Genomic DNA, 27,904 nt, shown 5'->3' with positions numbered 1-27,904 from the left:
TTGCCAGATCAGACGGACTAACTTTAGCAGTTTTATCTTCCCATGTATGACTAAAAGCAGGGACAAGTTTTAGTGGTGGGGAAAGGGTCTCTAAAAGGAGAAAAGCAGGGACAAGTTTTAGTGGGGGTGGAAAATGGTCTCTAATGGCATCCAACTGGCCCAAGTACTTGGAAAGTTTTAAAAATGTATGAACTTTAAGAATTTAGAATAAATTATAATTTGAATTAGTTGATTTGTTGCAAGATATATTTAATAATATTTTTTAAAAAATATTTAGTTGATTATGAAACAAAAAATAAACTCCTCCATGTTGAAGATCTGGATCTCCAGAGGAGGAGCCAAGGCATTATAATAGTGACTTTCAAGTCTAGGGCAGAACCAATTATATTTTTGAGGGTGAATAAATTTATTACATAAATAATTACATATAAAAAATTAAAAATATGTAAAATTAACTCTCAAAATTATCCCATTCATATGTAAAAATAAATTTTGAGGGCAAGCTCACCTAATTAAGTAGAGAGTGCGGGCGTAAATCTAAAAAATTATCTCCATCATATATAAAAATTATAAAATTAAAAATGAACTCCCAATCTCTACTTAATTAAGTGATAAAAAAGAGAAAGTAATTGGAAAATATTCTCAAATTATCTTTCGCTTTCCTTTTCCTGCTTTTACTTTATGAAAGCAAAATCATATCATGCATGTGAGAGATCAAATGCCTAAGATAATTTGAGCTTCTAAGAAAGTGCTGCCTTTCCTCTTCAATTATTGATTGAGTAGTTCTTCACAGAGACAACGGTAATTAGCTCCTTCACCTCTGCAATTTTATCCTCATCTAATTTTGGTGTTATAGACTATCTGCACAGACCTCATCAGATCAAATACTTGAGAAAAATGGAGCTTTGAAGAGTTACCTTCCCTGTTCTAAAGTATTTTTTATTGCTCCTTGTCCATAGAAGTAATTAATTAGTTCTTTCAGCTTGGCGTTAAGTTGTAATTTTGTTCTCATATAGTTCTTCTGTGCTATGAGTATGATTTGTGATTTGATTTGGTTTTGGCCTTCAATTCTTATTTGTGATTTTATATTGTTTTTTGTATGCATAGAAAGCAACGAGAATCTACAGAATCAGCTTTAGCTTATCTCTTTGCATTCAATTTATTGCTTTTAGCGGCAAAAAGTATTTTAAACTTGAATCTCTCCCAACTCTTCTTCCAACATAATGGAAGATTATATCTTAATGTATAATTTAATGATGGCAGGGATATTTAACTCTAATCATTGGACGAAGCCATGGCAGATATTATTGCTATGTTTAGCAGATGGGCGAAGTCAGGGTTGTCGACTCTTTTAGATGGATCTTCATCTTCATCAGTGGAACCTACACGAGGCAATGCTTTAGATGACTTCCAGAGGATAATGAGAATGTTGCCGAGGATCGAAGCAGTGCTTGAAGATACAGAGGAAAGGGAGATACAAGATAGATCTGTGAAGTTATGGCTTTCAGAGCTCAGGTGCTTGGCTTATGACATTGATGATGTAATCGATGAGTATGAGTATGATGTGCAGACAGCCCAGATGGAAGCCAGAGCTGCAGAAGAGTCCTACCACCATGGCAAGCACAAGCGAGGCGATGATGAACGTTATGGTCAGAGTGAGCATGTGGAAGGTCTTAATACATTAGCATCCTCATCTTATCAAGTTCCAGCAATTTCTGATGGCATGGTTGAGAAGCTAAGGGAGATTCGGGAAAGATTCGATGAGATTGAAAGGGATCGAAAGGGACTCCGTTTAAGAGAGGACGATGGCATGAGGCGAACTGTTAGCGCACAAAATTATCGGCTTACCAGCTCTCTCGTCGATGAATCAAATATAATCGGGAGAGAGAGTGAGAAAGAGAAGATAGTGAAGTTATTGCTCTCAGACTTACAAGTGAGCAATAAAATTGTAGTCATCCCAGTAGTTGGCATGGGGGGTGTAGGGAAGACAACGCTGGCCCAACTCATTTATAATGATCCTAGAATTCGTCAGTACTTTGATCTCCATATATGGATCTATGTTTCTGAGGATTTTGATCTTGTGAAATTAACCAAAGAGATATATAGATCCATAACTAAAAAATTATGTGAGGAGCATGTTGGATTTGATTATCTTCAAGATTCCATTAAAAAAGAGTTGATGAAATTTAAAAGAACGTTTTTGGTGTTGGATGATATGTGGAATGAGAATCAATTTATCTGGGAGTCCCTAAAAGCCCCATTTCACAATGCAGGCATTGTGAATATTTTGTTGACAACACGAAATGACAAGGTTGCAGATGTCATGCGGACTATGAACTACTTTCGTTTGGGCTTTCTTTGCAAAGATGAAGGTTGTCGATTGTTCAATCAATATGCTTTATGTGGTGATGAGAACCTGATGAGGATTGGCAAAAAAATTGTAAACAAATGTGGTGGATTACCTTTGGCTATAAAACTACTTGGAAGCCATCTCCGATTTGAAAGAGATGAAGAGGCGTGGATGAGCATCTTAGAAAGCGAGCTTTGGGACTTGGATCCAGGGAAAAATGAAATTTTTCCTGCTCTTAAACTGAGTTATCAAAGACTGCCGATTCACCTAAAGCCATGCTTTAGGTACTGTTCCATATTTCTTAAAAAAAGGATTCCTGATAAAAATCACCTAGTATGGTTATGGATGGCACAGGGTTATATCCAGCAAAAAAGAAGAGGCAAGACTATGGAGGAGATTGGCAGAGAGTATTTTGATGAACTCTTGGGGAGATCATTTTTTCAAGCAAGAAAATTTGAGGACTCTTTTAACATGCATGACTTGATTTTTGACCTGGCAGTTTTTGTTTCGGGCAATGAGTTCATTACAATGAAATTGGAGGGTGGCAACCAAAATAAATGCATATCAAATAATGTTCGCCACTTAGCTATATATGATCAATCAGCAAAAATAGAAGTACTAAAAGGCACTTCAGTGTACCCATTTCTTGGCAGGCATGTTGCTCTTCGTTCTATATTTTGTTATGATGAGTCTATAATTAATAATTTTCAACTTTTAGATTCAATGCGCTTGCGAGCAGTGCATATCCAAGCTCTTGGCTGGTCAACGATATCTAGCTCAATCGCCTCTTTGAAGCATTTACGCTATTTAGGATGTTCTCATTTTCGAAATGATGCTATTTCAAGCTTATTTAATTCATTACATATCTTTCGGAATGTGCAAGTGCTAAACTTTCTTGATTGTTATCCACCTATAATGTTACCAACAAGCATACAAAATCTCATCAATCTACGACATCTGATTCTACCATATGGTTCTATCATGCCATGTGGGATAAGCAAGTTAACATGTCTTCGGACTTTAAAATATGTTGTAGTGATGGAGTGTGGTGGATTAGGTGAGATAGAAGACTTAGACAACCTTACAGGGAGCTTTTGTATCCAATTGATAGCTAATGCATATAATTTTGAGGATTTTAAGAAGGCAAATATTAATAGGAAGAAGCACATTTGGAGACTACGCATAGATTGGCATGATATGATTGATTATTTTGAAGGTTCATTTGATGTTCACATATCTTTTAAAGCAATGGTTACAATAGAGAAACAAAGTTTTGAATTGGAAAAGATGAAACTTGATGCATTGCGGCCCCACAACAACCTCAAAGAATTAGAGATAAATGATTACCCTGGGATACGGTTCCCGTTGTGGCTTGGTGATCCCTCATACAGTAAGTTACAAGACATAACCCTTCAAGGATGTGATGAATGGGATGGATCAGGTAGTGTGTTGGATAGATGTCTCCCATATCTTCGAAGTATTTCCATCATTGATTGTGCTAAGTTAAAATATATAAAAATAGTACAATCATCATCACTTAAAAGACTACTCGTCAAACAATGCCCTGAAATAAGAACATTGCATGGGCTATGCAGTTTGCATACACTGGAAAAGTTAGAAATAATGAAGTGTTATAACCTTTTGATCTCTGTGGAGGAGAGACTTCCTTCCAAGTTGCAACTTGTATGGTTTGAAGATTGTTGGAATTTGACATCATTAACAGGCATGCAAAACCTTCATTCACTTGAGAAATTGAAGCTACGAAGATGTTTGAAACTTAGACTCCCTTTAGATGAACAACTTTCAACCACGCCTAGTGTTTTGGAGATTGTTGATTGCCCTGGATTAGAAGAGTGGTGCCAAAGATATGGATTCAAAAGTACTATTCAGGTAAGCTTCATTCCAACCACATATTGCGTGACTTTTATTTTTGGCACAAATCTTTTTTTATCCATGGACATCATCTATTCATAAAATCATTGATTTTTTTTGTTTCTTTTATTTTAAATGAGGATCTCTGTCTTTGTTTCACTACAACAGGAATTATCTAAGATGGAGGAGTTGACCATACGAGACACCAGCCATTTAATATATTATTATGGCTCAAAGAATCTCGTCTCCTTAAAAAGTTTGCATATACTCGAGTCTGATGAAACTAAAATAGGCAAGGGAGGGTTGCGTTAGGTAGTCGACAGCCAGCGTAAAACTTGTCGAACAATAATGACATGAATCCTTTAAGAAATTGTGTTAATGCTAGGGCGTCCCCTGGAAGCGACGCGCTGGATTCTGTGCAGTCTGCAAACATTGCATCTTAATTCATGTCAACGTCTGATGTTCTTTCCTCCGTACCTAAATTTTCCTGCACTGAGGCTGTTGAAAATATGGCATTGCACGGCTCTGACATGTCTGCCTGGATTAAAGATGATGGAATCCCTTGAAAAATTAGAAATAATCGAATGTCCTCAATTCTCACTATCGCTAGACCACAATTTGCCATGCAAACTTCACTTCTTGCTCATAAGCAACTGCCCCAAGATCTTGTGCTTGCCTGGGCTGGAACAACTTTTCTCCCTTAGAAACCTAAGAATATTTGAGTGTCCCGAGCTTCTGCTCCCACCACCAGATCAACTTCCCTTCACGCTTCAAGTTCAACTAGAACTTTTTAACAGCCCAAAGCTCATAGACTGGTGTCAAAGATATAACATACCTTATAATAATAAGGTGAGAAAGTTATTACAACTGCTTTAGGTTCTCTCTGAATAGTGTGGTTTCTTACTTTGCCAAATTTTTGTTACTGATCCATTTTAATTCTGAACCAGGAATCACACAAAGAACTATTTGTTAGGAGCAGTGAGCAGATCAAGCTATGGCTTGAGGAAAAATATACATTCTTTGAAAACATATGTGTTTTGGACTACGATGAGGCTATTCTTGAAACAGATAAATGGCCCGCTTTTCGACTCTTGGGCTTGTACATTTGCTCCTGTGTTCATTTGAAGTCTATCTCATTGAGGAAAAATTTCATTAGTCTAAAGCAACTAAGGATATGGGATTGCTCCCATCTGAAAGAGCTTTTTGCGCTAGAAAGGGTCACCACTCTGCAAGACGTGAATATAAGCAGCTGTCCAAACCTCGTTTTTCTTGGACGGTTTCCCAATGGCCTTCAATCGTTGACCATTGATAGATGCAATAAGCTTAACTTTTTGAACTGTAGGGAAATGAATCTATCTTCACTTGAGATTTCTTTCTGCTCAACTCTGAAACTTTTAACAGGACTGCAAGTCCAAGTCTTCCTCCATTTCTTAAAAATAAGCAACTGTCCTCAACTTCGTCTCTATAATGAATTGCTTCCAGATATGTTGAATCCCAACAATGTCGAAATCAGTGCATGCCCACAACTACGAGAATGGTGCCAAAACCAAGATGTTGCCTACATATAATAGCAAGTAAGGCTGAGTTTGTAACTAACAGTACAGAGCTCACCAAATTAAATCTCAGCTTTGCTTTGCAAGACAAATCAGAGCTTGCTTCAACGTGGATGTATATATGGCTTCCTGTAATGAAAGTTAGCTTGGGGTGCATTCCAGTTTGTTTTTCAGAGTTTAGGATTTTCTTTCTTGTTATATCATTTTATGTGATATAAGAAATATTGTTGTAATTAATAACTCTTATCTATTGATTATTTCTTTTTTGTAGAACCACAAAATCTGTGAGTAAATTGTATCTATTATTTCTTTTTAATATGATTGGATGCAAAAAGAAAAAAAAAAAGCTAAATTAAATTGGAATCAGAACATTTGGCTTCAAATAGTTGGAATTTACCTCTTTGATTCATTGATTTTTTTTATTCATCTTCTTTGATTTATTTAAACTTTTAAAAATTATATATATTTTTCTAACATAACAAAAAATTATAAGTTTTATAAATAACAAACTAATAGAAAGATACATTATCTAAAATAATCTTGATAGGGAACGAAGGTCAAGAAGTATTTTTGAATTAAAAATTTACAAAATTTTAAATTTTTTTTCTAAAATAATTAAATAACTACTTAACACTAATTTTATTTTATTTTTGTTCTACACTATTTTCTTATATTTTTTATAATATTCAGATTTTTGCTAATGACTTATAATATTTGTGGGCTCCGAAAATTGGCGACCCAATGCATTTCGGGAGAGTTTTAACATATTAAGTTTCGGGGTAAATTTTGATAAGGCAGATTGGGATTGTAGATAAGACACTACTCAGAGATTTCGCCCTCACTTTGTGAGGACTATATGATCTGAGTTTTGGTTTCCTATAGGCGTAAGCCCCTATAGTTAATTATCCCTCCCGATAATGAGAGAGAACTTTCGATTAAGGCTAGTCATTAATCATATACATAAAAACACGTGTCATCTGACATATAGTAGTAGCATGGGTTTTTGTATTGAGAGTTTCATATTTAAAATATAAATTTTCACCATCTTGCACTTGAAACAGATAGTGAGGGAATGGATGATGAACCCAATCAAGATCCCATGATTTCATCGTCTCGGACCATCGTGATCCTTGGTCTACTTAGTCAGAGTAGGTAGTCAACTCAACCTGACAGAAGGATCTTTGTTGGCAGCCATGGGTTACTTCGTCCAAGGGGACCTTGTAGACCTGGGATGGGTATTTGTCTAAGGGGACAAATTTGAATCAATCTTAACTAACAGAGGGCTTTGTGCCATATCGATTATATTTTATTGATTCATACCTCAAGGATTTAATGCCATTGGAGAGCATATGGGGTCTGTCCATAACTGTAATTTGATGTGCCACTTGACAGCAAACCACCATGTTCAGAGGGCCCATGTCATAATCGTTTACATGCGATGCAATTTGATTACAAAATCACCGGTTAGAGGACACATGCCATGTCCTTACTAGCAAGAGACTATTTGAGAAAGAATCCTTGTGATATTCTCAACCAGATAATAGCTTTTTATGAGCTGAAGTAGTTTTAAAATTGTCTACCTCGGTAAACTATTACATATGATGGATGGATTTTACTTTAAGTGTTTAATGGTTGAATTTCAATTTTAAATATTTAGGATTTTTTTTTTGGGATTTTTGGAGTTTTATATTTTGTGGGTATTTACGAGTTATTTTGAAGTATTTGAAATTAACCCCTCAAATTGAGATCTACATTCAACACAACCATCATCAGGGTGAACGAGCATTTGAGACTTCTATTAACAAAATATTGTCAACTCTATCAGCTTGACGATAGAGGATTGGATTCATTGGCTTTATATTTTTGTGATGAATTTCTTTGTTCATAAGCCTCGAAGGCCTAATATAAACATATAAAATAAATGTCTCGGTCGATGTCGTGACTGTACATTCTTTTAATGGTTTGAACTATGTCGATTCCTATTACTCATATAGGAGGATCAAATTCAAAATTAAATTTATTTATTGACCTAGGCATCATCGCTAGATATCACGTGTGTGAATACTTCATGCCGGTGTATGATTAAACATATATTTCTTGGTATTTGTGTATACAAGTTATAGTGCATGTGGGAGACATTTTTATAATATTCAACATCGATTAGTTATGTAGGTAATTATCATTTGATTGTACGCAGCATCCCGTTTGAGAGCTTGTAGGCGCCTTCTGTCTGCTTATATATAGGTTACGGATCCGGTGGTATTGCATAACGCTACAGTCATTTACCCATTTCATACAGGTAGATTGTCATGTACTACTTGTTACTTTTCGTAGGTAAATTATTATGCTCTAACGAGTCTCCTACTAGTTATCTGTAGACAACTACATTCACATGATGCCTTTGTTTGTGGTCATTACTTTGCATACAAATTTTCTAGCACCAGCTACCAGCATTTGTATTTGTAGTTATTATTCTGCATTTTGCTTGTGGTTGACACATCGGGCGTACAACGAATCTTCTACGATGGCTCATAGGGATTTGCTTTACTGCAATCCTTTAGAATTTTGCTCGAGATGACATTTTATGTATAAAGTAGGTCTTCTACAACAGCTCATAGGAGTTCATATTTGATGTATTCGCTTGGTATTTTGCTTATGGACAATAGATTAGGTGTACAACAGGTCTTCTACACCGACTCGTGGGAATTCACATTTGATGTATTAACTTTGCATTTTGCTTTTGGACAATAGATTGAGTGTACAACGGGTCTTCTATAGCGGTTCATAGGAATTTGTATGCTTGTATCCTTTCATTGCACTTGTTACATATCCAATTCCCTCTCCTTGTAGGGGATAGGTATATTCATTGGATGCTGTACTACTGCATGTTGTAGGAATATTACAACAATTATTGTATACTTATGTATTCATCTATATAGAATATTATCAACTGTAGGCAGTGTTCATTTACAAGTTGATGATGACTGCTAGGTGAGTTATATTCATTGCTGACGTACCCCACATGCATTCACCAGCAACTGACTATGCTCATTGTATGTTGACACCATATTGGCAACTTCCCTACAATCGTTGCTTGAACGTGGCATATTCATTTGCTATTCATAGATCTATTATATGTATTATGCGTGATGGATCTTTTATAGCCACTTATGGGCAAGTTGTAGTGTCTTTTGCCATATATATCCCTTTGTTAGTGCTCTTAGGTGGATGTAGTAGAGGTTGTTACATCTTCTTGCATGATTGTTGTGCTGACTATCATCAACTTCAGCTTTGTTATTCACAAAGTAGTGTTGCAAAGCAGTTGTTTTATTTGCTAAATGCCTTTCATTCAATCTCCTTGAGTGTATTCATAGGATAATTGTCATTGTTATTGTCTGCAAGTGAATGTGCGTGTTCATCTTTATATTAACTCTAATCGCCGGGTGAGTTGCATTCATTGTTGATTCCTCCTTTCATATTGACTGATGAGTGACTACATCTGTCATCAAATTCCTTATGCAAGTTGATCGGTGTTGTATGTAGAATAAGAGAGTATCATTATTTGCGGGGAAGGCTAGCATGCTTGTTTGGAGCTGAATGGCATTGGCCGTATGCAAGCTTCACATACTTTAAATTTCATTGAATGTATTAAATTATTATGTTCATTGTGAATTGACTTCCTTTGTCTATAAAGGGGTTAATAGGCTTGCTTGCATGTCGATTGTCATTAAGTACAAAAGGATTATATGTAATTTTGAACTTGATGTTTCTTTGGTAGATTAATGTATTCATTTAAAATTCATTCCTTCTTCATTGTTGTATCTTCTTTGAGTTGAATTCTTGTTGGTGATAGGGACGCCACTACATTTTTTCATGCTCACTTATTTTGCAAATCTATTTAATCTAACAAATCCTTCTATCACAAGTCCTTGCACTCACTTTAAGTAGTATTTGCTTGCATGAAGTTCATTTGAATACAATCATTTTAAGCCAATTATGTTGAAGCCCACAAGTCCTTTATTTGATTGTTGATGCTCATTAGAATGATTTAGGTCTTTAATTAACATTTGTATTGATGTAATTGTGTGTTTGCTAAGTTAAAGTCCAATTCCTTGTGGTCTCTTCAAGTTCAAATCTTTTTGTACTTCATTCAAGTCCTCTGCTGTCTTGTTAAGTTCATGTCTTGTCCCATGTATATTGTTCAAGTGCAAGTGATTGTTGAAATTATTATGTTCACTTTTGCAAGGTCCTGTTGTTCACTTGAGTTAAAGTTCAAGTTAAGTTTATTGTAGTTCATTCAAGTTCAAGTTCTTGTCCCCTGTAATAGTCCAAGTCTTGTGCGTTTTTAGATATAAATTTGGCATCCATTCGGTCAAGTGATGCATTCACTTGAGCTGTCTGAAGGGCTACGCGGCGTCGATCATCGTCGACTGCCTATCTTCTTCGGCGTCGATCATCGTCAACCACCCATCTTATTCGGCGTCGATCTTCGTCGACCACCCATCTTCTTCAGCTTCGATCGTCGTCGACAACCCATCTTCTTCTGCAGTCCATCGTTCTTCACAAGCTCCGGGCTCTGATATCAAACTAATGCAAATTTGATCATTGGAAGAAGATGATGCTTGAAGGAAGATAATCCCAATCCAGGAAACAAAGATAACACCAAGCTTAAATGTTCAAAAAAGAGATAATATTCATCATATCCTTCATTCATCTTTTACAATCTATATATAATAAACAAGTAAAAATCTAGAGAAACCTAGAATATTCTAGAAAATATGCAACAACTTGTATCAAACTAAATTAGATAGTCTAAGGAATGTTTTAAGCTAACATGCTCTGCATCATAAATTTTTAGAAATTATTATAAAAAATAAATTTCTACAATAAAAAAACTCTTAAAACCAACAAAAAAATGACATAAAAATAGAAATTATAATTAAAATTTAAAAAATAAAGTAATAAAAAAATTATCTCCCAAAGAAAATATTAGACTCATATACGAAGATAAGTCAAAGCCGCCTTATTGGACTTGGAAAGAGCTTTCCCGAAAAAAAACTTAGAAAAAGACTCAAAACAAGTTAGAATTAAGTACTAATTAAATTTATCCTAAATTATATCTATATCAAATGTGCATATTGACGCATCATAGCAAACTAGTATTTTTTAGGGTGGATAAATTTATTACACAAATAATTACACGTAAAAAATAAAAATAAAAAAAACATGTAAAACAAAATAAAAAAATTATCCCATTCATATGTAAAAGTAAATTTTGAGGGTGGGCTCAATTAATTAAGTAGAGAGTGGGAGGTAAAATCTCAAAAAATATCTCCCTCATATTTAAAAATTATAAAATTAAAAATAAACCCTCACTCTCTACTTAATTAAATGATAAAAAAAGAGAAAATAATGAGAGAATATTCTCATAATTTTTCTCTCTACATTTTTTTAGTATTTATATCAAACCCACTGAATATTATCCTTCTTCCACTGCTTTCACTGTCCTTTTCCTGCTTTTACTTCATGAAAGCAAAGGCACAAAATACATTTTGGATCAAATGCCTAAGATAATTTGAGCTTGTAAGAAAGAGCTGCCTTTCCTCTTCAATTATTGATTGAGTCGTTCTTGACAGAGACAAAGGTAAGTTCCTTCACCTCTGAAATTTTATCATCATCATCTAATTTTGATCTTTTAGACTGTCTGCACAGACCTCATCAGATCAAATACTTGAGAAATTTGGAGCTTTGATGAGCTGCTTTCCCTGCTTAATTATTTATTTATTGCTCCTTCTCCATAGAAGTAATTAGTTCTTTCAGCTTGGCGTTAAGTTGTACTTTTGTTCTCATATTCTAGTTCTTCTGTGCTACTGTGAGTATGAATTGTGATTTGATTGTTTTTGGACTTCAATACTCATTTGTGATTTTAAATTGTTTTTAAACAATTTTTATTTCATGAATCTCTCGCAACTCTCCTTCTAAAATAATGGAAGATTATATCTTACCATACGATTTAATGATGCATGATAGGGATATTTGATTCTAATCTTTGGACGAAGCCATGGCAGATATTATTGCCATGTTCGGCAGATGGGCGAAGTCAGGGTTGTCGGCTCTTTTAGATGGGTCTTCATCTTCATCTTCATCTTCATCAGCGGAACCTACACGAGGAGGCAATGCTTTAGATGAGTTCCAGAGGATAATGAGAATGCTGCCGAGGATCAAAGCAGTGCTTGAAGATGCAGAGGAAAGGGAGATACAAGACAGATCTGTTAAGTTACGTCTTTCAGAGCTCAGGTGCTTGGCTTATGACATTGATGATGTAATCGATGAGTATGAGTATGATGTCCAGGCAGCCCAGATGGAAGCTAGAGCTGCAGAAGAGTCCTACCACCATGTCAAGCGCAAGCGAGGCGATGATGAACGTTATGGTCAGAGTGCGCATGTAGAAGGTCTTAATACATTAACATCCTCATCTTATCAAGTTCCATCAATTTCTGATGTCATGCTTGAGAAGCTAAGGGAGATTCGGGAAAGATTCGATGAGATTGAAAGGGATCGAAAGGGACTTCGTTTAAGAGAGGACGATGGCGTGAGGCGAACTGTTAGTGCACAAAATTATCGGCTTACCAGCTCTCTCGTCGATGAATCAATTATAATCGGGAGAGAGAGTGAGAAAGAGAAGATAGTGAAGTTATTGCTCTCAGACGTACAAGTGAGCAATAAAATTACAGTCATCCCAATAGTTGGCATGGGGGGTGTGGGGAAGACAACGTTGGCCCAACTCATTTATAATGATCCTAGAATTCGTCAATATTTTGATCTACGTATATGGATCTATGTTTCTGAGGTTTTTGATCTTGTGAAATTAACCAAAGAGATATATAGATCTATAACTAACAAATCATGTGAGGAGCATGTTGGATTTGATTATCTTCAAGATTCCATTAAAAAAGAACTTATGAAATTTAAAAGAACGTTTTTGGTGTTGGATGATGTGTGGAATGAGAAGCAATTTCTCTGGGAGTCCCTAAAAGTCCCATTTCACAATGCAGGTGTTGTGAATATTTTGTTGACAACACGAAATGAAAAGGTTGCAGATGTCATGCGGACTATGAACTACTTTCATTTGGGCTTTCTTTCCGAAGATGAATGTTGGCGATTGTTCAATCAATATGCTTTATGTGGTGATGAGAACCTGATGAGGATTGGCCAAAAAATTGTAAACAAATGTGGTGGATTACCTTTGGCTATAAAACTACTTGGAAGCCATCTTCAATTTGAAAGAGATGAAGATAAGTGGATGAGCATCTTAGAAAGCGAGCTTTGGGACTTGGATCCAGGGACAAATGAAATTTTTCCTGCTCTTAAACTGAGTTATCAAAGGATGCCAATTCACTTGAAGCCATGCTTTAGGTATTGTTCTTTATTTCCTAAAAAGCATATTCCTGATAAAAATCGCCTTGTATGGTTGTGGATTGCGCAGGGCTATATCCAACCAAAAATAAGATGCAAGACTATGGAGGAGATTGGTAGAGAGTATTTTGATGAACTCTTGGGGAGATCGTTCTTTCAAGCAACAGAATCTACAAACTATTTTAAGATGCATGACTTGATTTATGATTTGGCAGTTTCTATTTCTGACAATGATTTCATCATCATGAAATCAAAGGGTTGCAACCAAAATATATGCATATCAAATAAAGCTCGCCACTTAGCTATACATAATGAGGCAACATATAATGAAGCACTAAAAGGCTCTTTTGTGTTCCCATTTCTTAACATGCATGTTTCTCTTCATTCTATATTTTGTTATGGCTGGAGGATAATCAATGAATTTCAGCTTTTGGATTCAACACGCTTGCGAGCACTGCATATTGAAATCGATCAATTTGATTCAAACACCTCAAAGTTTCTTGGTTCAATTGCCTCAATGAAGCATTTACGCTATCTTTGCTTTCATAATATAATTTTAAGGGATCTTCATTGGGACAAAGTTGCTCTTTCAAGCTTATTCAATTCATTACATAGTATTCGTAATGTGCAAGTGTTGGACTTCTGTCGCTATCATGATCCTATAATCTTACCAACAAGCATAAAAAATCTTATCAACCTTCGACATTTGATTCTACCATGGGATTCTGTCATGCCATGTGGGATAAGCAAGTTAACTTGTCTCCAGACATTAAAATTTGTAGTTGTGAAGGATGAAAATCATGAAGGTGGTGGACTAGGTGAGATAGAAGACTTAGCAAGCCTTACAGGGATTTGTTGCATCAGAAATATAGGTTATGCAAATAATGTTGAGGATTTCAAGAAGGCAAATATTAATGGGAAGAAGCATATTAAGAGTTTACTCATAGATTGGGATAGTAGAATAGGTTTTGATGATGCTTCTGTATTTGATGTTAACATATATTTTGATGCAAAGGAACAAGTAAAGAAAAAAAGTTTTGAGTTGGAAGAGTTGAAACTTGAGGCATTGCGGCCTCACAACTACCTCAAAGAATTAAAGATACATAATTACTCAGGGATACTATTCCCGTCATGGCTTGGTGATCCCTCGTACTCTAAGTTACAAGATATAACCCTTGAAGGATGTGATAAATGGGATGGATCAGGTAGAGTGCTGGATAGAGATCTCCCATGTCTTCAAAGCATTTCCATCATTGGTTGTGCTATGTTAAAAAATATAAAAATAGTGCAGCCATCCTCACTTAGAAGACTACTTATTCGACGATGTCCAAAAATAACATCATTGCATGGGCTATGTAGTTTGCATAGACTTGAAAAGTTAGAAATAAAGTGGTGTGATAATCTCTTGATCTCTGCGGAGGAGATACTTCCTTCTAAGTTGCAATTTGTATGTTTCGAAAGTTGCCGGAAGTTGACATCAATACCAGGCCTGCAAAAGCTTCGTTCACTTGAGGAATTGAAGCTAAAAAGCTGCTGGGAACTTGAACTCACTTTGGAAGAAAAGCTTTCATCCATGCCTAGTGTTTTGCAGATTGCTTATTGCCCTCGATTGAAAAAGTGGTGCCAAAGATATGGATACAAATATATTACGGTATGCTTAATCAGTCCTCAAATTCTTTGCTTTTCTTTTATTATCATTTCTTGTACTAACAAGATGAAAAAAAAAAAAAAAAAAAAAAAAAAAAAGAGGAGGTGATTAGAAAAGTCATTGCTACCCAATGCAACAATATTTGATAATATTTTCTTTTACTGCTTTGGCTATCGTTAAATTTGTTCAAGTGAAGAGCCCTCGTTTCTCAGAAAAAAGCTGATACATTGTTGCATATCTTATATATAACCAAGTACAAGTAGTGGAATTATTTCCAAGTTATATTCATCACCTAAAAATTGTTGCATCGATCTCTTATGAAATGCTATTAACATATCTTAATTATATGTGCGTTATTTTTGTACAATGTTATTGAAAATAACAAATATAAGTGACTATAGTTCAATTCCAACTTTCATTTTGAAAATAAAGAATATAAAATTTAAATATTAATTAATTTTATTTTTTTAGTTGATCTAAAATTGTACTTTGGTCGAGACAAAGTCCTTCACAATATGCTAGTCTATAAGTTTAGAATATTAATATAAATATTACAAGTGACAATTATACTATTGCAAGTGAAAATTATACAATGACTAATCTTATATTTTTTTTGTGTTGAGCAGGGACATATTACAATTAGAAAACGAAGCTGGCGCTAGCCAAGGATCCTCGAAGGAATCACAAATGGTTATTCCGACTATCAAGTTGCTTGCTTAAGCTTCTCAGCAAGCACTCAAGAGGGCATGGTAAGCTATCAAGTTGCTACCCGGAAAGCAGTGCAAGAGTATATCCAAAAATCACAAGCAGACATGCAAATGTAGCATACTTAGATTATGGAAAAGCTTCAGAGAATGAGGAGCAATTCAATGAAAAACAACCTATAGTAATAGAGGAGAGTGAAGATATAGATTCTAAGTAGATTTTCTATTATTATAATTAATTTGTGTTGTTGGTATTTGAATGTATAAGAAACTCTACGATTTATTGCATGAGTGTTTGATAATTGTAGAACTGTTGAACTTTTTAAGAATATTTTTCTACAATATTGAAATATTAGCTTATGTTGTGAGTATTTCTTATTACTTATATATTATTTTAATGTAGAATAATTGATACAAGAGTCTGTTTCTTTTTATCTCAGCTACAAGTTTCTAGTGGATTTCCATCATATCATATATTATGCTTAAATGTCGATATCTATGATGAATTGATGATTTTGTTTTTGTTGGATTTGGCCATCGATATTTTTGGTAGATCACCAACGGACCTGTTCGGCAACAATAAATAAAAAAAAATGTGACTATGAAAATACAAGTAGATAACTAAAAAAATCTATAAAAAAATATTAAATGAGATTCAAGCCCAACTAATAATGACTATCTTAAAGCATAAAAATGGCAAGACAATATGACCTGTAGCCTGAATAAAATAGGGCACAAATAATTATATTGCATCAGTTTAATATATAAGTTCGATCTCTGAAACTAGATATATTTACAATGATCATTTGGTCGCCACTCGATTAAATAGATTAGGGGGCACTAACGAACTCAAGACAATAAAATCATGAGATTTTGACTGGCACATTATATCCACCAATATGTTCTAGCACATACTTGACATTATATAGATCACAAGCTTTGTTGCATCTTGAAATATTTGTGGCTGTGAAGAAATATAAAATTTGATGCCTTAGTGGGTACGAAGATCCAACACGTAATCAGATAAGAGAGAGAGTATAGCATTTATTAAAGGCACCAAGATTTTTACGTGGAAAACTCTAAAAAGGGGAAAAACCACGGGCCTAGCCCAATTTGAATGAATCCATTAATATTTGCAGTTGATTACAAATAATGTCATTCATTAGAGGGAAGGCCTTGACTTGATGTGACAAATATACATCATATAAAGTGTGTTACATGATGGAAATTAGAAGTATTATTATTGACATGTTTGTATGGTTGAAAGGACAATAGTCAGTGGGTGACGGGGCTATGAAAGAACATTGCTTGGCGACGGAGGTAGGAATGACCATTGTCTGGTGATGGGTGTCGGAAGAATCATAGTCGGCGGATGACCAAGGTAATAAAGACTGTTGTCTAGCGACTGAGGTCGGAAGGACTGTAGTCGGGTGGAAGTCTAGTGTCAAGTATAAATCTGACGACGGGCGGAAGTCCGACATTGAGTAAAAGTCCGACGAAAGTCCAGTGACGGGTAGCAGTTTGGCGGATGTCTGGCGACGGGCGAAACTTCAGCGTCGGGTAGAAGTTCGATGAAAGTTCGACGATTGGCAGAAGTGCAGCATTGAGTAGAAATCTAGCGGAAGGTCGAAGCCCGGTGTCCGTCGGTGGCTGGGAGATGGTCGAGGAAACTATAAGGTTTCCTTAATTGAGCTAACTCATAGTTGCTAACAAGGATCATTTAGTCCCCACTCGACGAAATAGATTAAGGGCACCAATGAAGCCGACTAGAAAAGACAATGTAACCACGGAATCTTGATTGGGGGTGTTATGTCCACTAGATAGTTTAGTTTCTATCATGCAATTATTTACTTATTCGAACTCTTACTTCATCCAACCTACATCAGTCACACATTTTATATTTAAATCAAATAAATTTAGATCATATTCAAATAATCCATAAAATAAAATTAATTTACTGTAATCATACTAAAATAATTACTAAAGTAAAATAAATAATAAAATTAAGTAAATATATGTAAAACATAAAAATTAAAATATAATTAAGGAAAGTGACTTGTCTTAAGGCTTTCTTCATGACAATTTTGTAGTGGTTGCTTTCAAAATTTTGAACTAGAACAAAAAAAGGTATTCCGAAGAGTTCGTTCTGACAACTTTCTTTTTATCAGCTTTTTAGCAAAATCAAATTAAAATCTTAAAATTTAACAAAGTTCAAATCAAATTCGAAAAACCTTTAATGTTTATACAATTTAATTTCATAATTAAATCATACTAAAGCAAATCCATCATAAATTAAAATCAAATATAAGGTTAAGCAAATCTAAATAAATCATGCATGTTCATACTGAGTAAAGTTATAGCTAAATTGAAAATAATAAAGAAAATATAATAGAATAATGATACCACAAATGAATAATCTTGATTCCGACCGACAAATTCACCAAAAATCTAAGTAATTTTGAAAAAAAATACAGCAGTTTTAGCTTAATAAATTATAAAATGTGACTCTCTAATTGCAATTAAATATCATAAATTTTGTTTTGTTGAATGTAAGTTCTATGAAACTAAATGTATTTGCATATACTACCTTGATAGACATTTGCTAAAACTAGATATGTTTACATATATACTATCTTGATAGTATTGTGAAATACTAAGTTCACGATTTACATTAGTTATGCTATGACACCCCCATACTACATCGATTAAGGTTTGTAGGGACAATCACATTCCCAATTATAAGTTGGGATAATTTTGATTGTACGATCCATTTCACATGTTATCATTATAGGAGATGTTGAATATATGTAGATGACCTAGACATTGTACAATCATCAATCTCCAATAATTTTATTGATGTGCATCATGACATGTTCCTTGTGAGTCTACATATGGAATGAGGTTTACACCTTAGAGTAGATAACTTAGATGTAAGTCCACTATACATACCTGAGCACTCTCCCCATCTATCAGCCTAGGTCTAGATTCACATTCTTGGTCTACAAGATTCCCTTTAATGAAGTAACTCATGATTACTAACCGAAGCCTTGCACGGCGTCTTGGTCAGGCACCTATGGGCGGGCTTCACCCACCCATGCCCACCCATGGTGGCTTTCAAGACGTCGCTCCCACCCATACCCATGTGTTGCCTGACCTTAGTCACACAAGTCATCGTTCGATCAATAGAGCAATAGATCGTTCATGTGATCGGGATTTAAACTATTGCGCTTCTCAATTAGTGTGTTGCCGGCGTACGAAAAGATATTCTAACATGGCACTGGCGGTCGAAATGCACAGAATAGAGCACGCGATGTGTTCCATGATTGAGAACGTCTTGATGCCCATGATCCCCCACCACTTCATGATGTTGACTAGGGCCTTAATATTGTTCAATAATGTGCATTGTGTAGTGAAAATTGCGACAATATATGATGTACGGTGATTAGCAATGTAATTTAGTTTATACCCAGATGTTGAGTACTCAACCATGAGTCCATGTGGATACACATACTCACCTATACCCATTGGGTATGGGTGGGTATGTTAGTGGGTGTGGGTATGGGTACCCAATGTAGGGCTCAATAATATTAACAATGATCATTTGGTCGCCACTTGATTAAATATATTAGGGGCACTGACGAACCCAATACAATGAAATCATGAGATTTTGATCGGACACGTTATACTCAGTTAGTAGCTAGATTAGTTTCTATCCTCCGATCATTTATCTATTCGAACTCTTACTTTATCCAGCCCATGTCAATCACACACTTTACGTTTAAATCAAATCAATTTAGATTATATTCAAATAAGCTCTAAATTAAATTAATTTAATCTAATCATACTAAAATAAACACTAAAAAAATCTATTATAAAATTAAGTAAATCTAAGTAAAACATACGCATTAATATATAATTAAAAGAAAAAACTAGGCTTAAAATAATAAAATCAACAAATTAAAATTAATTTGGAATGATAAAAGCAAAATACCTATACAATGAAAAATTAAATAAAAAATCAATAAACTCAATTTCTATAAGCCCATAAAATCATAATGAATAATAAATTAAATAAAAATTTCAATAAATTATACACTTTCACCTCCATTGGCACAGAAATTGATAAATTCATTAAAAAATTAGAAAAATACAAAATAAATTTTTATAAACTTATAAAATCACAACAAAAAATAAACTAAATAAATATCTCAATTGACATCACATCTTCACTTTCAAATTAAATAAGTTCCATAACTGATTTAGAAATTAACAATTTCACTAAAAAATTAATATAAATCAGAAAAATATGAATTAAAATTTTTAAAATTTTATGAGCTTATAAAATTTTAATAAATAAGTAACATTAAGTCTATAAATAAAAGTTTCTTTATAAATTATTTAAAAGTAGAATAAAAGATGACAAAAAACTAACATTTAAATCGAAATTATTAATGTACAAAATTAAATAAATTTAAAATTAAAATTAAAACCTAAAAAGTAATAATAAGGTTGACCACCCATAAGTCCTAGCACATACTAGACATTATATAGATCATAAGCCTTAAACTTTTAGGTTATGATATATATTTTTTAATATACATCTTTCATTTTATCTTTTTGTCATTAATTATAAATTCAAATACTAAAATTTAAAATAAAAGTCATTTGATTATAACTTTGATCAGAACTTACAATGAAACCCGTAGTTAGGGAATTGAACAATTGACACCACAATATTGAATTTCATTTTAAATCCTGTGATTTATATGCATTAAAACCTTCGATTGGGAACAAGCTGTCGAGACATTCTTTGAGTATATGAAATTCCTGACAAACAGGTTAAATATGTGGCTTGCCGCTTGAAGGTGGTGCTAGTGCGTGGTGGCTCCAACTGTTATAGTCTTGCCATTGAGAAGGTCGAGGACCGGTTTGTAGATTGGTCCGGACGAAATAATTGCTTCAAGGTCATTTCTTACCAACTGATTACAAACAAATGTTGCATTTACAATATCAACAATGTTCCTTCAAAAACAAGGAAGAATTCTACCATTTGAGCGCTCGAAATAACCTTCATAAATCTGAAAACAACCTTGTTGCTCGGTATATTAGTGGATTGAAAGATCTCATAAAGGATAAGCTTGAGCTTAATTATGTTTGAACATTATCTCAAGTGGTGAATTTTTCTTTGAAGGCCGAAACACAATTACAGCGCCATTACCATAGCCATTCTGTTCCCAAGAATTATATTGATTCTTATAAAGACAATGCCAAGAACAATTTCCCAGCTCCCAATACTACATCAAATTCCCCTTACCATTACAACTACTCCTGCAACACATCAGCCGAATAACTCTTTAGTGCCAAAGGCTCCAGCCAAAACTACAGCTCCATTGAGGGAAAACCCCTACAGCAAACCAAGCACACTCAAATGCTTCAGATATTTCCAACAGGGCATAAGTCCAACAAATGTCCAAACCAGCAATGAATTTAGATACAGAGAAAGCAAGCACAATAGAACAGTAACAGGAAATAATGCATTATAAGATAATTCTCTAAAAACTGCCTTCAGCTATAGGTTGATCATGTATAAACCAACCTATCCGTCATACTAAAACATGACAGACATGTAATAAAGTAGAACGAGTACTATAAATCTAACTATAATAATATACGATAGTGGAGCACATGATGGATAATCGAACTAAGTAACTAATACTAGATAAGATGCTGCTTAAGTATACTATAAGCAAAGATGTTTCGCATCATACGCCTCCATCATGAAAAAACTCTGGACTGGCTGATTCATCTGGTGGTATATAACATAGATATCAGCAATGTTGAATGTGTAAGAAGTATTAAACTCTGTTGGCAGATCAACAACATATGCATTGTCGTTAATCTTTTTGCTAGTAGGAAATGGATCCCACTTTCATTTGCCAAGTTTGTAGTGGTTGCCAGCTGGGAGGCATTCTTTACACAACTGAACAAAAACTAAGTCTTCAAGCTTGAAACATTTCTCACGTCTGTGTGCATCTTCTTAGAGGCTGTAAACATATCTGTCATAACTAGGCTTTATTGTAATTATATCTATGTTCTGTTTCTCTGCAACTATATATATATATTGTGAAACCTCTCAAGTAAAAGAAAGCTAACTCTTAAACATCTAGGAGTCTTTTGGTGTAATGGCTGAAATTTTTATAAGAAACTCTACAGTTAAGCATGCTCATCCCAGAGCAATTCTGAGAAGGTTGACCTACTGGGAAGTTACACCAACAAGATAAAACTGTGAGGTCCCTAGGCCAAAGTGGATAATATCTCGATATTTAATAGTTTGAGCTCTTATAAATGGCATCAGAGAAATATACCAGCCGGAAGATGGGAGCTAAGTGCAATACAAGATAAAGTGCTACTCTATGGGAGCCACTTCTTGAGTCTTGTATGGGACAAAGTGTTACGTGATGGGAGCCACCACTTAAAATTGTATGGGACACCTCTAAAGTCCTACCAGTCAAGTGGATAATTTTGGGATATAGATGCTAACGAGGATGTCAGTTACTTAAGTGAGGAAGATTGTGAAACCCTTTAAGTAAAAGAAAGCTAAATCTTAAACATCGAGGCGCCTTTTGGTGTAATGGTTAGAATTTTCATAAGAAACTCTGCATTTAAGCGTACTCATCCCAAAGAAATTCTGGGATATGTGACCTACTAGAAAGTTACACCAATATGATAAATTCGTGAGGCCCTTAGGCCAAAGAAAACAATATTTCGATAGTTAAGAGTTTGAGTTTCTATACAGCGGGGGCACGGTATAAGATCATCTCCAACCAAACTATATACCACCGCATGTCATTCTCCATTCGCTGCATTCAAACTCCAGATCTCATGCCAAAATTCGGTAGGTGAATAGTCCGATGGCAATATTGGCATCAGACTGTTCACTTATGCCTAAAAATCATGACTTGCGAATTTGCCTAAGAAGAGTGGTAAAGAGGAGAAAAGAACATAAAAGAGGAGAGAGATGGTTACCTTCACAGGAAGCCCGCGAAACAAGTGAGAAATGAAGTTCGATTGAAGATGAATTATGTCATTTTGAAGTTTTATTGCATTTTAGAGTGTAAAATGGATTTATTTCCGTATTTCGAACATAAAAATTGAATTTAATATGTGTATACAATTTTATCATTTTAAATAGAATATTATTCAAGAAAATTAATTATATTTAATATTTTAATAAGCATGTCATATGATAGTTATCTTACAAAATAAAAAAAAATATATCATAAAATATCCTGCAGCTCAAGGAAAATGTTATATTAATTAGGTAAAATATGGATCTATTAAATTGTGAACTTATTATTTTCTTATATATTGAGTTTATTTGCTGTATGCTAAATATTCCAATTTATGTTTCAATAGGGCCTCCTCTCCAAACATGTGATCCAATAGAGGCCTGTAGTGATAGTTATGGCCATATTGTAATTATCAATTAGATGAGCAAGATAATATAATGATGCCATTAGAGATCCTTTGCCACTACAACTCATTAAACTTTAAAATTGGTTTGAGATAGGTGAAACTTTTTATAAAGGTAATTATAATAAAAAAAATTGCTTTTTTTAATTATTGTAGAAAAAAATTCTTAGTATTTATATTTTTTAAAATCAATAAAAAATTATAGCCAAACAGATATTTTAAGTATGATTTGAAAAATAATATAATAAAAATTCGTCCTAAACTAAGCCTTAGAAGCTGATAACAATTCATTTTATTTATGCTCATTTCATCTTTATATAAACGTTAAGATTTAAATTATTTGTTTAAAGTGTTCATGAACAATATAACAAGCTTGCATATAAGAATGATCATTTTTTAAACTCATTTGTTAGCTTGAAAATACTAATTAGACATATGTTTTCCTTGGAAAATGTTTTCATTGCCCGACAGACAAATTATATCATTCTTTATCTTTCCATGTGACTAAAAGCAGGGGGGCAAGTTTTAGTGGGGTGGAAAAGGGTCTCTAATGGCATCCAGCTAACCCAAGTACTTGAAAAGTTTTAAAAATGTATGTATTTGCAGAGCTTATCTTGGTCTGTTCGTTGGGAGCTTATGCTACCAACTAAGAGGTCTTAGGTTCGAGTCTCGTGTATGTGATGTGTGCATGAGTTTATCTTAATTTGCCTAAATGTCCAAAAAAAAAAATGTATGTACTTTAAGAATTTTGAATAAATTATAATTTTAATTAGTTGATTTGTTGCAAGATAAATATAATAATATTTTTTTAAAAAAAATACTTAGTTGATTATGAAATAAAAAATGAAACTCCTCCGTGTTGAATATCTGGATCTCCCTATATATCAAAATTATAAAATTATAAAATTAAGTAGAGAGTGTGTGGGTAAATCTCAAAACGTATCTCCCTCATATACAAAAATCATAAAATTAAAAATAAACTCTCAATCTCTACTTAATTCAGTGATAATAAAAAAAAAAGAAAGCAAAACCATATCAAAATTATTCTTCGCTGTCCTTTTCCTGCTTTTACTTTATGAAAGCAAAACCATATCATGCCAAAGATAATTTGAGCTTGTAAAAAAAGAGCTGCCTTTCCTCTTCAATTATTGATTGAGTCGTTCTTCACAGAGACTGAGGTAATCAGCTCCTTCACCTCTGCAATTTTATCCTCATCTAATTTTGTTCTTGTAGACTGTCTGCACAAACCTCATCAGATCAAATACTTCAAAAATTTGAAGCTTTGAAGAGCTACCTTCCCTGCTGAATTTTTTATTTATTGCTCCTTATCCATAGAAGTAATTAGTTCATTCAGCTTGGCGTTAAGTTTTAATTTTGTTCTCATATAATTCTTCTGTGCTACTATGAGTATGATTTGTGATTTGATTTGTTTTTGGCCTTCAATCCTCATTTCTGATTTTATATAGTTTTTTGTATGCATAGAAAGCAACGAGAATCTACAGAATTGGCTTTAGCTTATCTCTTTGCATTCAATTGATTGTTTATGCAGCAACAAGTGTTTTAAACTATTTTTGTTCCATAAATCTCTCTCAACTCTCCTTCTAACATAATGGAAGATTATATCTTACCATACAAATTTAATGATGGCAGGGATATTTGATTCTAATCTTGGACGAAGCCATGGCAGACATTATTGCTATGTTCAACAGATGGGCGAAGTCAGCGTTGTTGGCTCTTCTAGATAGATCTTCATCTTCATCTTCATTAGTGGAACCTACACGAGGCAATGCTTTAGATGACTTTCAGAGGATAATGCGAATGCTGCCGAGGATCAAAGCAGTGCTTGAAGATGCCGAGGAAAGGGAGATACAAGACAGGTTTGTGATGTTATGGCTTTCAGAGCTCAGGCTCTTGGCTTATGACATTGATGATGTAATCGACGAGTATGAGTATGATGTGTTGGTAGCACAAATGGAAGCCAGAGCAGCCGAAGAGTCCGACCACTGTGGCAAGTGCAAGCGAGGTGATGATGAAAATCATGATGAGAATGAGCAGGTGGAAGGTCATAGTATATTAGCCTTCTCCTCAACTCAAGTTCCAACAATTTCTGATGGCATGGCTGAGAAGCTAAGGGAGATTCAAGAAAGATTCAACGAGCTTGAAAGGGATCGAAAGGCACTCAATTTAAGAGAGGAAGATGGCATGAGACGAATTGTCAGTGCACAGAATTCTCGGCTTACTAGTTCTCTTGTCGATGAATCAAGTATAATTGGAAGAAAAAGTGAGAAAGAGAAGATAGTGAGGCTATTGCTCTCAGACCTACAAGTGAGTAATAAAATTACAGTCATTCCAATAGTTGGTATGGGAGGTGTGGGGAAGACAACGCTCGCCCAACTCATCTATAATGATCCTAAAATTCATCAGTATTTTGATCTCCGATTATGGATCTATGTTTCTGAGGATTTTGATCTTGTGAAATTAACCAAAGAAATATATGGATCTATAACTAACAAGCCATATGAGAAGGACGTTAGATTCGACTATCTTCAAGATTCCATAAGGAAAGAATTAGTGAAATTTAAAAGAATATTTTTGGTGTTGGATGATGTGTGGAATGAGAAACAATGTCTATGGGAGCCCCTCCTAATCCCCTTCCACAATGCAGGTATTGTGAATATTTTGTTGACAACACGGAATAAAAAGGTTGCGGATGTCATCCGGACTATAAATATCTTACACTTGGGTTGTCTTTCCGAAGAGCAAGGTTGGTGTTTGTTCCAACAACGTGCATTATGTGATGATGAAAATCTGATAAAGATTGGCAGGAGAATCGTAAACAAGTGTGGTGGATTACCTTTGGCTATAAAACTACTTGGAAGCCATCTCCGATTTGAAAGAGATGAAGAGGCATGGATGAGCATCTTAGAAAGTGAGCTTTGGGACTTGGATTTAGGATCAAATGAAATTTTGCCTGCTCTTAAGCTAAGTTACCAAAGGATGCCGATTCACTTGAAACCATGCTTTAGGTATTGCTCAATGTTTCCTAAAAATAAGTTACCTTCAAAGAATCATCTAGTATGGTTGTGGATGGCACAGGGTTATATCCAATCAAAAATAACAGGCCAAACTATGGAGGAGATAGGAAGAGGGTATTTTGATGAACTCTTGGGGAGATCATTTCTTCAAGCAACGGAATTTGAGGACTCTTTTAACATGCATGACTTGATTTTTGATCTGGCAGGTTTTGTTTCGGGCAATGAGTTCATTACAATGAATATGGAGGCTAGCAAACAAAATAAATGCATATCAAATAATGTTCGTCACATAGCTTTACATGATCAATTAACAAATAAAGAAGCACTAAAAGGCTCTTTAGTTTACCCATTTCTTAGCAGGCATGTTGCTCTTCGTTCTCTAATTTATTATGGCCAGAGGACAACCGATGATTTTCAGCTTTTGGATTCAATACGCTTACGAGCAGTGCATATCCAAATCGATCATTTTGATTTAGACCTATCAAACTTTCTTGGTTCAATTGCCTCATTGAAGCATTTACACTATCTTTGCATTCGTACTTTAAGGGATTTTCGTTTAAAAACATTTAATCTTTCAAGCCTATTCAATTCATTACACAGTTTTTGTAATTTGCATGTGTTGGACTTGCTTGGTTTTTCTCTAGCTATAATGTTACCAACAAGCATAAAAAATCTCATCAACCTTCGACATTTGATTCTACCATTTGGTTCTTACATGCCATGCGGGTTAAGCAAGTTAACTTTTCTCCAGACTTTAAAACATGTATTAGTGATGGAGGATGAAAGATGTAAATGTGGTGGACTAGGTGAGATAGAAGACTTAGCAAGCCTTACAGGGAGTTGTTGTATCAATAATATAAGATATGCACCTGATGTTGATTGCATCAAGAAGGCAAATATTAATAGGAAGAAGCACATTTGGGGACTATGCATAAATTGGCATAATAGCATGTATCGTTCTCGTTCATTTGATGTTCACATATCTTTTAATCCATTTCTCAAAGTAGAGAAAAATAGTTTTGAGTTGGAAAAGGCGAAACTTGATGCATTGCGGCCTCACAACAACCTCAAAAAATTAGAGATATATGATTACCCTGGGGTACAGTTCTCGTTGTGGCTTGGTGATCCTGCATACACTAAGTTACAAGATATAACCCTTGAAGGATGTAATAAATGGGATGGATCAGGTGGTGTGCTGGATAGAGATCTCCCATGTCTTCGAAGTATTTCCATCATTGATTGTGCTAACTTAAAAAGTATAAAAATATTTCAATCATCGTCGCTTTGTAGACTGTTGGTTAAACAATGCCCTGAAATAATAACATTACATGGGCTATGCAGTTTGCATAGGCTTGAAAAGTTGGAAATTATAAAGTGTTATAACCTCATGATCTCGGCAGAGGAGAAACTTCCTTCCAAGTTGCATTTTGTATGGTTTGAAGAGTGTTGGAAGCTAAAATCAATACCAGGTCTGCAAAGCCTTCATTCTCTTGAGGAATTGAAGCTCAAAAGATGTCCGAAACTTAAACTCTCTTTAGATGAACAACTTTCAACCATGCATGCTGTTTTGGAGATTATTGATTGCCCTGGATTAAGAGAGTTGTAATATCAGTTTTTGCTCCAGGTTCGTCCGGGACGAAGTTGGATCGTCCGGGACGATCGGTACAGGTTGTGCAGAAAATCAGTTTTGGCTGTATGGTTCGTCTGGACGAAATCAGGATCGTCTGGACGAAAATTCTCCCGTGAACCCTTCGCCAGGGACGATATGTCATTTTTCGTCTGGACGGAATTCCTCTCTTCATGGATCGTCCGGTACGAAGCTCGTTCGTCCGGGACGATCAGTCTGGATATAT

The 27,904-nt window shown here is 34.7% G+C and overlaps 4 protein-coding genes across 4 annotated transcripts; all 4 read left to right on the top strand.

The window, feature by feature from the left end:
* The first annotated feature begins 681 nt into the window (after positions 1–681).
* On the top strand, positions 682–4,534 carry LOC110110854 (putative disease resistance protein RGA3). Its single transcript, XM_028691959.1, has 3 exons — positions 682–801; positions 1,264–4,240; positions 4,391–4,534. The coding sequence occupies exons 2-3, from the start codon at positions 1,295–1,297 to the stop codon at positions 4,532–4,534; spliced, it is 3,090 nt and encodes a 1,029-aa protein (XP_028547792.1). The 5' UTR covers positions 682–801; positions 1,264–1,294.
* A 102-nt stretch (positions 4,535–4,636) lies between these two features.
* LOC110110855 lies at positions 4,637–6,056 on the top strand. The gene is made up of 2 exons (XM_020842495.2): positions 4,637–5,071; positions 5,170–6,056. Exons 1-2 carry the CDS (start codon positions 4,682–4,684, stop codon positions 5,788–5,790), a joined length of 1,011 nt encoding a protein of 336 aa, XP_020698154.1. The 5' UTR covers positions 4,637–4,681; the 3' UTR covers positions 5,791–6,056.
* A 5,885-nt stretch (positions 6,057–11,941) lies between these two features.
* Positions 11,942–20,893, top strand: LOC110110852 (putative disease resistance protein RGA3; the record flags this gene model as incomplete). The annotated part of the gene is made up of 3 exons (XM_020842492.2): positions 11,942–14,842; positions 20,382–20,507; positions 20,735–20,893. Coding segments are annotated over 3 exons (3,186 nt in total), but the record flags the coding sequence as incomplete, so codon positions are not given.
* Positions 20,894–24,451: 3,558 nt separating this feature from the next.
* LOC110110853 (disease resistance protein RGA2-like) lies at positions 24,452–27,657 on the top strand. Its single transcript, XM_020842493.2, has one exon. The coding sequence runs from the start codon at positions 24,697–24,699 to the stop codon at positions 27,655–27,657; it is 2,961 nt and encodes a 986-aa protein (XP_020698152.1). The 5' UTR covers positions 24,452–24,696.
* Positions 27,658–27,904: the final 247 nt, after the last annotated feature.

This window comes from Dendrobium catenatum, unplaced genomic scaffold, assembly GCF_001605985.2.
Source record: "Dendrobium catenatum unplaced genomic scaffold, ASM160598v2 original_scaffold_96692, whole genome shotgun sequence".
Lineage (NCBI taxonomy): Eukaryota > Viridiplantae > Streptophyta > Magnoliopsida > Asparagales > Orchidaceae > Dendrobium > Dendrobium catenatum.
This window is presented reverse-complemented; position numbering and strand designations above follow the sequence as displayed.

Excerpts from the sequence above, each read along its gene's own strand:
- LOC110110855 (XM_020842495.2), top strand. The coding sequence starts at position 4,682 with ATGTTCTTTCCTCCGTACCTAAATTTTCCTGCACTGAGGCTGTTGAAA. Across the intron at positions 5,072-5,169 it reads ACATACCTTATAATAATAAG|GAATCACACAAAGAACTATT; the intron begins GTGAGAAAGTTA and ends ATTCTGAACCAG.
- LOC110110854 (XM_028691959.1), top strand. The coding sequence starts at position 1,295 with ATGGCAGATATTATTGCTATGTTTAGCAGATGGGCGAAGTCAGGGTTG. Across the intron at positions 4,241-4,390 it reads GATTCAAAAGTACTATTCAG|GAATTATCTAAGATGGAGGA; the intron begins GTAAGCTTCATT and ends TCACTACAACAG.
- LOC110110853 (XM_020842493.2), top strand. The coding sequence starts at position 24,697 with ATGGCAGACATTATTGCTATGTTCAACAGATGGGCGAAGTCAGCGTTG.